Below are 16,823 nucleotides of genomic sequence, written 5' to 3'. Positions count from 1 at the left end.
CAGCATCCTGCAGCAGCCAACACTGCTGCACCTGGGTTAGGAATGAACAAGCCCTCCTCAAAGAGAACAGAGCCAGGCAGGAAAGAAGGTTCCAGTAAAACAAGCACTCTGCTTCTAAAAGTGGTGGCTGTGAGCTCATCCAGTCATTCTTACCAATGAGTGAGCAAACAAACTCTACATGTTGACCCGCACCCAGCCTCCACCAGTCAGGGCTCTGGTCTAAACATGGAAATCGGAGCATGCCACTGTCACTGTGTCCCCAGTGTATTTGTCATAAAACAACACTCTCCATGCTCCTTAAGGCCATAGAAACCTGGCCCTCGCCTTTCACACTGAGTCTCTGAGGGGGCCAAGCTGCAGCCCCTGGTTTGCTCTCTGCTCCTTTAACAAGCCCATTCCAACCCCAGGACCTTTATACTTGCTGGGTGTCACTATGACAAAATGCTCATCCCAGATCTGTGGACACCTATACAGAACCTCCCTTCTTTTCACTTACCATTCCTCGTCATAGGGATCTAGCCTGCCATCTTCCCCGCACTATTGCTATGGCAACTGCAGAACATGGTCTACCTGGTTCTCTGTGCACCTGTGCCCAGGCCAGCTGGAGTGGTTGGCTGCCTTACATAATGCTCAGGGTGGACCTACAGCAACAAGTCACTGGTAGCCTCTTGGGTTACCCTCAAGTCTTTTTTTTTTTTTTTAAGGTCTATGGGGCTTGAACTCTGAGCCTGGGGACTGTCCCTGAGCTCTTCAGCTCAAGGCTAGCACTCTACCACTTGAGCCACAGAGCCACTTCCCGTTTTCTGGTTATTTTACTAGAGATAAGAGTTTCACAGTCTTTCCTGCCCGGGCTGGCTTTGAACTGAAATCCTCAGATCTCAGCCTCCTGAGTAGCTAGGATTACAGGGGTGAGCCACCAGTGTCTGGCTCCCACAAGTCTTTAAAACCAGTCTGGAGGGCTGGAAGGCTACCTTGCTTTGCTACCAGTTATAAACAAGAACTCCATGGCTGATCAGGACACTGAGACACTGTCACCATTTGCCAGGAGGCAAATAATTCCAAATATTAATAACACTCTGATTTATGCAGACACTGGGAAAGCACACCTGTGGACCCAGTAACCCAGTCCTCATGGGACATGGTGATCCAGCATGGCTCTTCCAACACCACACTCCCTCTGTGGCTGGCACCTGGGGGTGGGGGGGCAAGGTTGCACTACCTGAACTTTAAGTCAGAAGCTCATCGCGTCCCCAGCCAGTCGCCACGCCCTGACACAGTCAGCCTCTGTGTCCATGGTCCTCCAGTGACTGTGATGGCAGACCACCGCACTGATTCACTGGATGTACAGCAGCACAGGAAATATACTAGGTCCATACTTAGTCCCTGAGATTTGGGAATTCCCTGTTACCTCAATATAGAATCTTGGTTATCTTCACTTACATGGCCATACAGCAAGGTGACCAAGAACAGGGACTTTAGAATTTGATAGGTTGTTGTTTTTTAACTCAGGAACTTGTATGGTAAACACTGTATTACTTCAGTCATGCCTCCAATACTTTTTGCTTCACCTATTTCTTAGATAGGGTCTCTTACTTCGGCCTAAGGCCAGCTTCTGAAAGAAATGCTCCAAGCTAAGATTACAGATGTGTGCCACCACACTCAGCTTGTTCTCTGAAGTTGGGTCTTATAACTTTTTGCCCAGGCTGGCCTCCAATCACTATTTTTTTCACCTCTACCTCCCGAACAACTGGGATTACAGGCATAAGCTACTGAATCCAGCTCAGGCTGAGTCTGTCTGATGTCAAAGCTCTGTCAGTAATGGAATCATCACTTCTCAGGCCTTAATGTCTTCATCACAAAATTAAGTTCTAATCACTATGAGTAGTTACAAAGATTGAATCAAAAGAAAACATATTCTGTGTCAAACAGAGTGCCAACATGCATGCTAAACACTCTGTAGCTAGACAGCAATTAGTATTAAACTCCAGCATATCTAACCTAAGCTACCATCTGTGAACATATCTAGAAGGAGTAGAACACGACAAAGTTACATTTGTTCTCAAGGTGGCTTGACTTACCATATTCAGACTTCACCATATGTCTATCAGGATGCAACCCCACACACGGTTGAGAAGCACCTGCCCTGGGCTGTGTGTGAACTGCCAATGAAGGAATGGAGGACAGCTGCGATTTAAAATGGAGAAGCAGAAAGGGGGACATGAAGGCTTCTGCCCACCAACCAGGCACAGGGCAAGGGCACAGCAAGCAGGAACAGGGCTGACATGCAAAGCAAGCTGGGCTTTACTCTCAGAGGAAGAGAGATGGCAAAAGAGTAAAGAGTGAATAAGGAGCATAGGGAGCTGGGCTCAGTGGCTCCCCCTGTAATCCTCACTACTTACAGCAGTATGGAAGATCATAGTTCAAAGGCAGCCTGAGCAGAAAAGTTCTCAAGACTCTACCTCCAATTAACCAGCAAAAAGTCTAACTGGAGGCGTGGCTCAAGTGATAGCACGTCACCATGAGCAAGCAAGCCCAGCAAGTGTGAGGACCTGAGCTCAAGTCTTAGAACAGAAAAAAAGAAAGAAAGAAAAGAAAAGAAAAAGAGAAACAACCACAACAAAACTGTGCAGCCATGGAAGAAAGCAAACACACATACACTGGGACCTTTGTGGAGGTCCATGCAGGGTTCTGAGAGGAGAACTACTTTAGATGCAGACACAACACATTCAATGGTCAGAACACCACTTCAACGGTCAGGCTTACAATACCGACAGTGCTGGACTCCACTTTCCTTCTAAAGAAATTGCTTGCAAGCAATCTGGCACATCTACACTTGGGATGCTTCAGCACCTAAATCTCAACTGGCACTTGTGAAAGTAATGTCTTCAAGACCACACCCACCAGGACAGATCTGACAGCTAAAATTCCCAAGCAAATGCCTGTCAGTTCCCAGAGAATATCCCGTGTAAAATAACCACTAGCATTGATGTTACAAGTCAGTCAAACACAAATTTTGGTATAGAATTATTCTGAAGTCTTCAATACATTGAAATGAACATTTTCATGGGCTCAAAATGACTAATACAAGTGAAAACCATAAACTATCCTGAATTATTTTTTTTTCTTTTCCATTTTGTCAGTCATGGGTCTTGAACTCTGGGCCTGGGCCCTGTCTCTGAGCTCTTCACCTCAATGCGAGCACTCTACCACTTGAGCCACAGTGCCACTTCCAGTTTTCTGGTAGTTAATTGGCGATAAGGGTTTCACAGACTTTCCTGCCCGAGCTGGCAGATCTCTTCAGATCTCAGCCTCCTGAGTAGCTAGGATTACAGGTGTGAGCCACTGGCACCGGCTCTGAATTCTTAATTTTTAAAAAAAACCACAGGGTCAACTACACAGATACATTTTATGCCACAACATAACCATATCTTAACAGCACACAGCTAACGACAAAGTGGGCCTAATTTTCCTAATACAAATGAAACGTTCATTACTAGCAGACTCCTTACATCACACCCAGTGAGCAATATGCTGGTCATCAGAATGAGAGAAGCCCATCCACTGATGCCACACATGCTACTAGAGAGGAGGTCTGCCCACTGATAGAACATCTGGCATCAAAGCAGACCTCTACATCTGATATTAAAACTTGTCAAAAGTAAAGGAAGATTGTAAAAGAGCCAAGAAAAAGATACGCTTATTTCCACAACTTTTGAATAGCGTGCAGACTTCTATAAACACAGATTCATTTGATATGTGGAATATTAAAGCCAAACACACCAAAAATATTACTCACCTCATGCGATAGAAGAACTAATAAGCCTAAGGTCAAATCTTTAGGCACCTCAACGTGTGTACAGCGATGTGACTCAACAGAACAAAGCACTTCTAGGTTCTACTCTGGAATCGTTCACTAACTCAGTGGAGAAGCAAACTCATTTGGTGACCAGATTCACATTAGGAATCAATCTTAAAATAGGAAAACAAACAAAACTTTTGGCATCTAAGCCTGTAACTGTGCCGGTGAGGGCCTGACGATCTACTCTGTTCTTTCTTCCCTCCCCCTTGCCATTCCAGACATCACAGGCCTTCAAATGCATGTCAGTAAATCTCCAAGTTTCAAATAATAAAAACCATGTGCCCCGTGTGTTTCCCGGACTCACTCTTTATGATGGAGACGTCGGCAGTAAAATAAACAGATTTCTGATAGAGAAAAATAATGAAAGGAAATCAAAAGAATCCATTCCAAAAATGTCCCACCTCCTAATGCTACAAAGAGTGAACTTATTGAATGTGGCTGCCTGATGAAGCTGGACTTGTGAGTTCTGGTTAGGAGCATCTGTACATGGTAAAAGGTGTCTCAAGTCTCCACTGATGGACGAGGAATGAGAAACACAAATTGTTTCCAAGTCTGAGAGCTCTGAGCAAAGCAGTCAAATACATGACATAGTTTTTTTTAAGTGTATTTACTAAGATTTTTAAGATAGTATGTTTCTGACACCCATAAATTTTTGCAACTGCAATTATATTGACACCAGAAAAAAAGAACAGTACTCTAGAAAGCATAAAACCCTTGTAACAGGCACTCTTAATGTTGTAGATACAGCCAGAGCCTCTTCTAGGAAGAGGATTTTCCAAGACAAAAGACTTAAACATTTGTGTTTGCTCCACTACGATCTCAAAAACAACATCAATATTCCCTTCCCAATCAATGGAAAATTATAAAACAGAAAGTTCTAAAAATGAAAGTTGAGTAAACTTGAAAGCAAAAAAAGGACAGGAACCTCACACTGGGGAGGGTGGGAGAAGGTGAAACAAAAGTCTGAACTAAAATCCCTACTACGAGTGAGACGCAAGGGCCCTGGCACTGCCAGGCCAGGCCCAGACGCAAAAAACCCATGCCACACCAAACGCACATGATGAAGGAACACACGGATGCATGGTGTGAAGGAACAAAAATGAACATCTGGAGGAAGGAATGTGGGTGGTGCTATTTTTTTTAATCAAGAGCTGGTCTAACATCTAGGTCATGAATTCATATAAATTTTTATTTTTAAACTCACCTGATTCATTTTCAGTTCCTGTTGTGTTCTGAAAAGATACACACAACAAAGAAACTTCTTTGATTACATGAGCCCTAAAAAGAAAAACAGACAATTGTAATATGTACCTGCCTACAAAGGTACAGTGATTTAAAACCACAAACAGAACTGCAGTTTGCTTAGGGGACATTCACACAGATCACCTTCCTGCTAGGCTATGCTGACAGCTCACTACTCAGACTCCCTTCCATATAGCAAATGCATTTCCTATGATCCTTGCCCAGCCCTCAGTTCTTTGGAACTGCATCATATATTTGCTCAGGAACTGCATCATTCCTAAGAAGTGAATTAGCTTTAAATAGTCCAAAGCACAAAGCACTGAGGAGTGGCCTGCAGTGCCTCTCCCTTCCAGTAATGTGCTACATGCAAACAATGAGACCCCATTATATTCCTGTTTCTCCAGTTCTGGAGGTTGAAAGGCAGATTTACTAACTGGCTGCAGGAAATTCCCTTTGAGGAAAAGAGTATAAAACATGCAGTAAAATGCAACTGTTTTTAACAAAAAAGAGGTTTGGAAAGAGCTACAAATGAGCCACACAATTCATGTTCAACATATTCACAGTATAGCAATGGATGGGCCATACACAGAAGATAGGCCCCCAGAAGACAATCTTGCCTCATGATGCCACAGTTGTCTCTACATTGTGTAGCACACTGATGATGGCCACAGGGACAAAGCTGCCTAATGATCTTCTCAGAACATACCCTGTCCTTAGGTGGTGCTTGACTGCATTCATTTCTAGGAAATAATGCAGATGGCCCTTTGTACAGTACATGTCTCCAGTCACCTGACGTTCACAGTATATGAAAAGCACACCACTTTAAGTAGAACCGCTGTCATTTCTAAATGTTTCCAGTACTTGCACGCATTCATACATACCCCATAAAGTCTAATTCTTATTTGTTCATGCAGTTGCGAGAAATCACTTCTCTCTCCTTCCTTGTACCAGAAATATGGTTATTCCCATTGTGAATAATCCAAAGAATATGTAACTGAATAGCATTCTTGATGCTGCTAACAATACCCTGCCTCCTACCATCAGAAAGAACTTGGCTTTGACATTTTACCTTTTGCTCAGTTCTGCAGGAAGGAGAGCTGTGTTTTCTTTTCTTGAACTACCATTAGCAAGGAAAGGCACTTGTATTTAAATGAGGGCTAGTTCACCTGTTTCTTATTTGAATGTTACAGTATGGAACATTGCATCTTGAAAGTTACATCCTGAAAGAGGTTCCTACTGGCCAAACCAATACAAACTCTATACGCAAATAGCCACAGAATGAAAAGTCAAGATAACGGAAAGATAACCCATGAAATCCACATCCATAGGCCTAATGCTGAGCATCTTTTTTTATATTTGATGTCCCTTACTGTACACCACAAATTGAACATAACCAATTCTAGTTGGTTTAAAATGGTTATATGGTTATATGTGTATCTGGCTATTAAAAAAAGCGAAAGGTTCAGGGTCTCTAAGATTACACAGCTGAGGCCCCAATCATAAATGCCCACTGAGCACCATCAGTTCCACGAGGTGGTCCTGGTGGCCATATGTCCCAGGGCTTCACTGTGTGCTCCAGACGAGGGGGCATTTTCACCACTTTGCAGAGGCCACCGTGTATCACAGCCTTGCCTCATATGAAATGCATGACTCAAAGTACTAATACGTCCACAGAGCTGTGCAGGCATCACCACCATCAATTCAGGCCATTCCCACCAGCACAAAGTGAGCCCCTGTACTCAATGGCAATGATCCTGTCCTTTCCTACACCCCTCTCCCTGGTCCCCACACCAGATAACTACTAGTCTACGTTCTGTCTCTATGGAGTCTCCAATTCTGGTCATGTCATACTGTCAGAGGTCAAAATTTACTAAAGATCTTAAGTAATATTCTTTTTTTCTGTGGGTCACGTGGTTTTAACTCAGGGCCTTAGGCAGTGGATCCCTGAGCCTTTCTGCTCAAGGCTTGGCGCTCTACCACTTTGAGTCACAGCTCACTGACTTTCCTGCCTGAGCTGGCTTTGAACTACAATCCTTAGATCTCAGCCTTCTGAGTAGCTAGGATTATAGGCACTCAGACATCAGTGCCTGGTGTTTAAATGATATTCTTTTTTTTTTTCTTTGTCAGTCGTGGGGCTTGAACTCTGGGCTTTGGCGCTAACCCTCAGTTCTTCAGCTCAAGGCGAGCTCTCTACCACTTGAGCCACAGCGCCACTTCCAGTTTTCTAGTGGTTTATTGGAGATAAGAGTCTCACAGTCTTTCCTGCCCGGGTTGGCTTTGAACCAAAATCCTCAGATCTCAGCCTCCTGAGTAGCTAGGATTACAGGCATGAGCCACCAGCGCCGGGCTTAAATGATATTCCTAGGAGATAAAGTAATATTTATTGAAATGAACTCCAGGGAATGAAAATGAGGTATTTTTCTTTTTCTTTTTGTTTTCTTTTCTTTTTGTCTTATTTATCTGTCTTTCGAAAGGCAGAGGGACACAGAAATGGAAGGACAAAGGGTGAACAAATGCAGCAGTGGTACTCACTAGACACTATATTGAAAATAAACCATATAACTGTGTGGGGACAGGAGGGAAAAACTGAAAGAGTGAGGGAAGGGGGGATACTGTCCAAAAGGAAATGTACTCTTTACCTGATTTATGTAACTGTAGCCCCTCTGTACATTACCCTTATAATAACAATAAAATAAAATAAGATCTTAAGTGGTTTATTTTGGATTCTCAAACTAGGCACCACTACCCTCCAAAGAGAAGAATAACCATTCCTAGCCCACCTCTCCAAGCTCCTGCCTCCCCATTAGTACCTACTATGTTTCAAGCACTTTTCTTGAGCAATCATTAGGGAAGGCTCTTGTACTCTAGGAAGGGGGGCTAGAGAGAAATTACATACAAGGCATAGTATATCAGGAAAGAAGGGTCTTAGAAAACAAGTAAGAGGCATTAGGGAGAGGGAGATGAGTTACATCTCTGCCTCTACCTCCACACTTGCCAATCCAGCAACCTGGTCTTAAAGGACAAAGGACGAGTGAATGCTAGGAAGAACAGCCAAGAGTCCAGAAGATAACGGATGAAACTTCACACCACAGGAAGGAAAGCAAGAGGGTGGCTGTGAAGCAGCCTCAGGTGTAGGGCAACTTGTAGGAGATCAATGCAGGAGATCAATGGTGCTGGTTCAGCCCAGTTGGAAGAAGTGACTGGGCCCAGGGGAGACTTTAAAACCAGAGCCTGAGTTTGTTGTTGTGTTACATGTGTGAATCAAGAGGAAGTCAGGGATGACACAGAGTATGGGGAGGACAGCTGGGCTTTCTGGGGCTTTGCCTTCATCTCCCCATTCTACAACCTTTGCAATTACTAGATCCCAGGCACCACCCTCAACAGCTGCTCTGGTCTAACTTCTACTGTGGGTTAACTAAAACACCATAGAACTGAAAACATTGCATTCTTTCATTTACTATCAACCAGTGGCAACTTTTTCTCAACTATGAAAGTAACAATCTGGTCAGATTACTACATGAGTAAACATCTTTTCTGATTCTCCACATTGTCTGCTCCCTCTTTGTCCAAACACAAATGTACTCATCCTTACCAGAGAAGACACAATCCTAACACTTTCTTTTGAAGGTTCATCATGGACCTGTGAGCAGGCTCCCTCTGTCACTTCTAATTCTAGTGGCTAAAAACCAGGCCTCTGTTTTAGAGACTCTGTCTCTCCTGACTCATAACATGATCAAATTACATAGGTAAAATATTTTGCAATATCCAAAACATTACAAATCCAATAGTGGCTTCCTAATTCCCAGTTTAAAATTAAATTCTGTACCAAGTTCCACTAAACATGGAGTTGAGAGGTGAAGCTAGGCACAGCAGTAACAAGTCTGCAGTCCTAACCGCATGGGAGGACAAGGCAGGGGGAGGTAGGGGGACTTGAGCCCAGGAGTTCAAGAACCAGCTTGGGCAATCCAGCAACAACCTCTAGGCAGTCTCTAAAAGTCTAACATGGTAATGACGCTCAGGAGATCACAGACAGGACTTGCTCAATCTTCAAAAGCACATGGAATTTAAAAAAAAAAAAAAAAGCCAGGTACCAGTGGTTCACATCTGTAATCCTAGCTACTCAAGAGGCTGAGATTTTAGGATCACAGTTTGAAGCCAGCCATAACAACAAAGTCTGTGAGACTCTTATTTCTAATTAGCCACCCAAAAAGCTGGAAGTGGAGCTGTGACCCAAGTGGTAGAGTCGCAGTCTTAAAAAAAAAAAGCTCAGGGATAGCGCCCATGACCTGAGTTCAAGCCCTAGACCTAGCACCAAAAAAAAAAAAAATTAAAGATACAAGGATCATAAATAAAGCAATCATTTTTCATACTTTGAAAATGTTCATCTGCGCAGCCCAGCACACCTGAGTCCCTGAATGAACAGTGTGAAGATCTAATGCTCAAAACACCATTGTGCCGGGTACCAGTGGCTCACACCTGTAATCCTAGCTACTCAGGAGGCTGAGATCTGAGGATCATGGTTCAAAGCCAGCCCGGGCAGGAACATCCGTGAGACTCTTATCTCCAATAAACCCACTCAGAAAACCAGAAGTGGGGGCTGGGAAGGTGGCTCAGTGGTAGAGCGCTTGTCTTGCATGCCTGAGGCTCTGGGTTCAATTCCTCAGCAGCACAAAAGAAAAAAGAAAAAAGCCGGAAGTGGCGCTGTGGCTCAAGTGGTAGAGTGCTAGCCTTGGGCTGAAGGGCTCAGGGACAGCGCCCAGGCCCCACAACCGGACCCCCCCCCAAAAAAAAAGAAAAAAAAGAAAACCAGAAGTGGCACTGTGGCTCAAGTGGTAGAGCGCTAGCCTTGAGCTGAAGAGCTGAGGGACAGTGCCCAGGCCCAGAATTCAAGCCCCATGACTGACCCCAAAAAAACACAAAAAACACCATTGTGTACAACAGACTGGAAAACAGAGGTTCTGCTGCCCTCAGGGGCTTTAGAGCCATAGAGTGCACATGAGAAAATGGGGCGATCACAACTTTGAGTTACGAAGCTCAGAGGTCAACGGACCTCAGGATCCAATGGGCCTTTAGCAATTAAACTCAAAGAACACAGGAGCTAATAAGCCAGGAAAGTACTGTGAATCTGCATTCAGACTTGCAGAGAAAACATAAATATAAATATAATATGTAAATACTATATTAAAAATATAAAACAAAATATAAATGTAAATATACATTTAAAATTACATATATTAGTATAAATATAAATATGAAATCTTGTATATTTTATAAATATATATATATGTGGAAATTTTTTGAAAAAATACTGCTCCTGGGCTGGGGGACTAGCTCAGGAGTAGAGCACTTGACTAGCTTGTGCAAGGTATGCATGCTGCATGTGCACACACAGACAGACACACCTATATACAAAATTGTAATAAAAAAGACTGTTCCTAGCACCAATAACAGCACTAGGCTTAGAAAGAAATGTGGCCACTGCAGATTATCATTTACCTGATTAATCTAGTAGACATCTATCAGTCTACCCTATATCATACCACACCAAACATGGAATTTATGACATCACAAATTCAGACTTTCAACAAGAATTTTCACTCTCTACTTCAAAACGCCTCGCTTCTCTAAAGAATTTACGTTTCCATATCTCCCAGGCAGTAGGGTTTTCTTCCCCTTGGTACAAAAACCCAAAGACACATTGTTAGTTTTCCTGGATGTGCTTACTCCATCCTGTCACAATAAATACTATGAATTAAAGTTCATTTTTCTTCCCCATTTTCAAGTCTGTCAGGATATACAGTTGTGAGAGACTGGACAGGAAAAGTGGGGCTGCTCTCAGAGCAGCCTGCCCTCTGGAGGGGCGAGGAGGGGTGGGGTTCTTCTGGGACCAGGCTACAACTGCCATCCCTCCTAGTAAAAATACAAAATAATTCACTATTAGCTGGATACTCTACAAAACAGTACTGAAGGACTTTCCTTTCCCTAGTTAATATACAAGAGCTTTATATTATTATAAAGAAAAGTAAGTCAATTCCTCACTAACCACTCAAATGCAAGCTTCAAACAAAATGTCTCAAGCAAGGAGCCATGTGCTAATTTTCTGCACAAAATGGAGGCTTAGCTGACTCTGGAGGTACTTGTTCTCTAACAGAGTTGCCAACTCAAGTACTAATCTTGAGAACTTTGAAAATTAGTATGTTCAGGATATGATTACCCTGTTCCTGACAGCACTTTAAAACAACAGCGATGCCTACTGTTTGCAATGTGTGCTGTTCTCCAATTTAAGAAACCTATGAATACACTTGAGTTACTATTTTCAGAGGAAAATATATTTTCACAAAATAAGTTATCTGTAGCTGTCATTTCAAGGGAAAACTAAATGTCTAAAAACAACGAAAGCCTCTTCACACTGGCCTCCTGTGTTGGCTGGCCCCCAGAGAGGATCTACACAGGCAAGAACAGGACAGCCAAGAGAGAGCTGAGCACCAGGTCAATCTGGAAGATGACTTTGTGAGCAAGGCTCCCAAGATACAGTGCTAGAAATTACTAACCTACTCCCCATGCCCTGAGGGTCTACAGCAAAAGATGCAAGAGGAATTCTGAAAGCAGGGTCATGGTGACCGCAGGAAAGAAGCCTGGTTCCAGCAAAGCCTGTCAAAAGGCTAAGTTAGTTGGCTGGGATGGCTCACTGAGGTTGTGCTGTAAATAAAATAGTTGAATATATAGGAAAGAGTCAAGTGGGCAGCTAGAAAGATGGGGCAGACATGCCAGTTAAAAACCTAAGCTAATAAGCAATTAGCATCTAGACCACAGAAAACAGCTGGAAGCAGCAGTGACAGACTTGCAGAGCAAAGGAAGAACAGGAGGGAAGGACAGCCCAAAGCGAGAATGTGGCTGACTGCAAGACTGGGCTTGAACATATCTGCAGAGGTGTTTTGGAGAGTAACTCTGAGGAAAGACCAGACACTCCCATGGAGAGCTCAGTGAGCCATGGTCTCTGCACATTCAGGAATGGCACTTGGGGTAGAGATTCCTAATCTTTCAGTCCCAAGGGGTTACTCAAGAAGCAATGACCAAGGTTTAGAAAAGTGGCCAGAGAGAGTAGAGTACAAAGATTTGGCTTTGTGGATGGCAGGGAAGGGACTTGAAAACTGACCACCTGTTTCTTTGTCCAGCAGGGAACAAACTAGTAAGGTCAGAAGGCCCAAGGACTCCGGAGATAACATGCAGGGATCAATAACTGTGCCAACCCCCTCACATACACATATACATACGCATACGCATACACATACACATACGCATACACATACACACCCAGAGAGCTGCTCCATTCAATCACCACTTGCTTCTTCTGAATCACTTGCGGCTCCAGAAATGCTCAGTCCATTTCTCCTAACAAATGGGAAGAGAGCTTCACCATTAAGAATGGAAACGTAGCTAGGGGTATAGCTCAAGAGCATGTAGCCCTGGGCCCTAACTCCAGTACAGAAAAAAAAAAAAAGTCTGTATTTACCCCAAGAGCCTTTCTTTTGAATAGTCCTACTTACCGGGGTACCATAAAACTAGATACTATCTTAATAAGGTCTTACAAAATATACATATTTCATACTAACTATATGGTTTGGGAACTCCCACAATTCTTTGCCAATATTCATGGCATCGTTTAAATTATATGATAGTACCATAGAACTGTTCCTACCAATGTTTAACCAAGACTTAGGAAAACTACCGATAAGCACCCATAAAATGCATTGGTTTAGCAGCTTTCAGACTCACAGTTGCATTGTTTTCCATATTCCAGGCAAGCTATGCAAAGAAGTAATTCTGCTCTTTCTTAATATATAATTTATTGCAAAAGCTGTAAAATATTCTTCCCTCCAAAATGGCTGGAAAATACGTAAGTATTCAGTGAAACCCCCTTTATTTCATGCTCCAAAGGACTAATAAATACAAACACAGCATAAGTGTGACATGGACCAGCCTCTGTTATAAATACTACACAGGACTGGGAAAAATATTACAAGCATATTTCACTCCAAAGGAATCATATCCAATGCATACAGTAATTCCAACTCTAACTCGCAATTTCACAATTCGGTCTCTGAAAAATATTTACCCCACTGCCATGAAAAAAAGAGAATAGATGCACTCATTCCAGAGAAACCCACCCTATTAGTACATGGAGCTCCAATGGAGATCCTTCTATATAGTTTATTTACCAATGTCTTAAGATTTCTTATTCCAGAACAAAAAAGAAAAATTACCCATAAATATTTGAGAGCTGGTTTTTTTTTCCCCCAAAGAGCATTACTGGTACATGCATTCTATGCAGATCAATAAGCTACCATTACATTATAATGTATTAAGTTACAGTAAGGTAAGTGCTTGGAAGCAAACCACCTTTCCTCAAGACAAATTCACTACTTCTGAATCCCCAAACTGATTGAAGAAAAAAAAAAAAGAGGCAGTATTAAAAAAAAAAAAACACTAGAATTTAGCTTCTATTTTAAAAGGGTTTCTTTAAGAAATCTCATTTTCTAGAAGACAGTCATTTCTGAACTGTTCAGTACAATGGACATGTTTACACAATTCATGAGGCATCAACTCCATATAAATTTATTTAAATTTCGTAATTTAATCTGCACATTGAGAATGCCAATCCCATCGTGAAAAGTTCAGCATCTCCATGGTCTTTCACATTGCTTTATCTCTGCCACCTAAGGAGGTGGATGCAAAACTGCACAAACTGACCATTCACAAAGTCACAGAAACAAAAGCTGGAAGGAACTGGGACAGCACAGGAAGCTGAGTCCCTGCCTTCCAGGTATAGCCTACACCATATATTCTTGCAGTTCTTTTAAGATTCTTCTACTGTTTCATGATTAAACCATTCAGTCAAAGGGGCTTCCTTCAATATATCTTTTAATGCAGCCACTGAGGACCACTCATTTTTGTCCCCACCCCACCTCATGCCACATCTGGTAATGTCTGGAGACTTATTACCTGACATAACAGGGGTGGAAAGGCACCTCACAGGCCGGGAAAAGAAGCTGTTAAATGTTCTACAATGCACAAGAGCCCAAGAGTCATCCCTCCCCCCCCCCCAAACCAAGAGTGAGCCAGCCCAAATGTCAACAGTGCAGAGGCTGAGAAACCCTGCTTTAACAAAACCCAACCAAAGGCATCCACAGCTTCCAGCCTGTCAGCTCCACAAAGATGATTTTTACAGCTCCAACTAGAAACTTCTGACTTCAAAAGGAGAGAACCAGAGCACAATCCGGTGGGTGGTGAAGACAGTGATGGTTCAAGACACACATAAGCAGAAGCAGACATTTCCAGATGTGCAGGTAAGGTTTTCTCCCCACCCCACCACCACCCAGAAACTTCTGCTACTGAACCTCACAAATTACCCTTTCCACGTCCATATTTCTCTTCCACTCCCCACTACAGAGGTTTCTAGGGGAAACCCAGTTTGTAGTGTTTCTGATTTTTTTTCTGCATGGGTATTAAAAATAATATGAAAAGCTCATCATAAGACAGGAAAATAGTCAATAACCTAAGGTGTTTTCTATCCTAGAGAATAATTTAGCAGGACCTAAGAGGTTTGTGAATGAATCATTTCCTTGAAACTTGAAAAGAGATGAGCAGTTTAAAGGACAGCCTCATGAATAAATAAACATCTAAAGTGAAATAATCATCAAAAGAAAATGTGCACACAGTTATGTACATAACTGCACAGATCTATCTGAGAAAAGACAGGGAGCTGAACGTGCTACCTTAGAACTGTACCTGACAGAAAAATGTATACTGACATGCTAAAAAGTAGAATTTATGTTTTTTACATATCTTACAAGACTCAGGAACTTTAAAACTCCTAATAGGAAAAAAAATTAATCTTAATGAAAAGCAAATTTCAGGCTTCAGAAACCTGAGGGATCAATATGGAATTGATTGGTAACTTATGGCCCATCCACATTTGAGACACCATTCAACAGCACACTGAAGAACAGGTATCGGCATGGACAGAGGCTCACCATACCATGAGTGAAGACAAGTTACAATCAATATACACAGGATATCCACTCTGTGTTTATAAATGAATAAACACAAAGGTACACCAATAGGGACATGAGATTTACTAAAATATTAACAATGGTTATCCTTGGAGAGGGAAGGTTATGGCCAATTCCTCTTCTCCATTTGTGCTTTTTACTATTTTCCAACTATTCTCCAATAAGAATACTTTGTCATGTTTTGTGCTTACAAAACTAATAGGTTATTACAAATTTACACTCTATTATTTCAGGCATTGTCTACAAAAGAAGAAAACAGCCCCAATGAATGTTCCAAAAGAAAACTGCCTTCCACAAAAGCAAGCACTTACTGAGCATTATTATTCTGTGGCCGACCCTTTCCTAAGCAGTTTAATGTACTCACTGATTTAAACCAAACCAACCGGCTGAGGGATAAAATAAGCCTTGGAAAAACAGCAAACGCCTTTGTGCTTGGTTCCTGCAACCAACTCCTATATCCCGTTACATAGTTTGAAATAAAATGGTTTGATAAAATTACCTTAATATTCCTCAAGGATAAACTGAGATTTCACATGGAAAAGAATTCTGCCAAGTGCAGCGTTTACAAGTAAGAAAGCCTCCAATGGCTTTTGAGTTGGCAGCTGGGCACTGTTTCAAAAACACAAAACTTACTACAAAGAAACACAACTGTCTCTGAACATCATTCTTAATATTTCTTTCTACTCACATTTCCCATCACATTAAAAAAAAAAAAGGAGAAACCACTGGACACCAGTGCCTCAAGTCTGTGGTCCTACTCAGAGTCTGGGAACTGGAGGATGGCGATTTTATGGAGATTTAAATCCACCCCAGGCAGACACATTTGTGAGACTTTTAATTCCAATTAAAAAGCTGGAGATGGTGATGTTGGTGTTCAAACCCCAGAAATAGCACATACACAAAAAAGAGGGTGGAGGAGTGGGAATCTACGTGTTTACATACAAACAGGGACAGTGCTGACCAAAGTGAAATGAGGGCGATGCTACTGTAGGTAAAAGGATGTAGGTAAGAGAAGTTGTGGGTGTGGAAAACGCTGCAAATCAGTAATAAAACCAGAGGAAACTAGCGTGAGGTATATTTTAGTCGTGTTTAGGGGACAAGGACTGCTCCAAGGACCATCATTTCAGTGTCTTGTGATTAAAGGGTTCTGAGGATGGATTCCAGGGATCCAGCCAAAAGCGGTCCACGTCTCAAGTACACCCCAAAACCACCATGCAGCGACAGGAACCTCACTTGTCAGAGGAAATTCAGCTGCGTAGCTGGGGAAAAGCGGCTTCCAGGCTGGCTGAGGGGTCGTTCGCCCGACGTCCGGACCTGACCCAAGCCTGGTCTCAAGGGGGTCTGGGGTGGAGGCTGGGGTCGGTGGTCCGCGGGACGGCCGGGAGAAATCTCGGGGGTCGGGGGACGCTGGCCGGTTTGGTTTACTTCTGTCCCACGGCCACCCGCAGAACGAGGTTCACGGACGGCTTCGGCGACGCCCCGCGCCGTGCAAACACCAGCGAGTGTCACACACATGCACGCGCGCGCAGACACACAGTGGGTCTACGGCCACACGGGGCGGGGGAGGGGGGGCGGTTCCCAGCTTCCGACCGCCCGAAAACTATCCCGGAAACACAAAAGACACAGGGGAAGTCGAGGCACCCGTGCGG

At 43.0% G+C, this 16,823-nt stretch overlaps 1 protein-coding gene across 3 annotated transcripts in view; it reads right to left on the bottom strand.

The window, feature by feature from the left end:
• Prdm2 (PR domain containing 2, with ZNF domain) overlaps window positions 1–5,137 on the bottom strand; it is an 87,034-nt gene extending 81,897 nt beyond the window's left edge. For 2 of the 3 annotated variants that reach the window (XM_013022284.1, XM_013022285.1), the window contains exon 1: window positions 5,064–5,122. In XM_013022284.1, the coding sequence (XP_012877738.1) occupies window positions 5,064–5,072 (9 nt within the window). In that variant the 5' untranslated portion in view covers window positions 5,073–5,122. Of the gene's footprint in view, window positions 1–5,063 lie in introns of all 3 variants that reach the window. The other variant, XM_013022286.1, reaches the window with a different exon arrangement.
• Between the last annotated feature and the right edge of the window lie 11,686 nt (window positions 5,138–16,823).

Source organism: Dipodomys ordii, unplaced genomic scaffold (genome assembly GCF_000151885.1).
Source record: "Dipodomys ordii isolate 6190 unplaced genomic scaffold, Dord_2.0 Scaffold61, whole genome shotgun sequence".
Classification (NCBI taxonomy): domain Eukaryota; kingdom Metazoa; phylum Chordata; class Mammalia; order Rodentia; family Heteromyidae; genus Dipodomys; species Dipodomys ordii.
The sequence above is the reverse complement of the archived record's forward strand: the minus strand, read 5'-3'. Positions and strand labels throughout refer to the sequence as shown.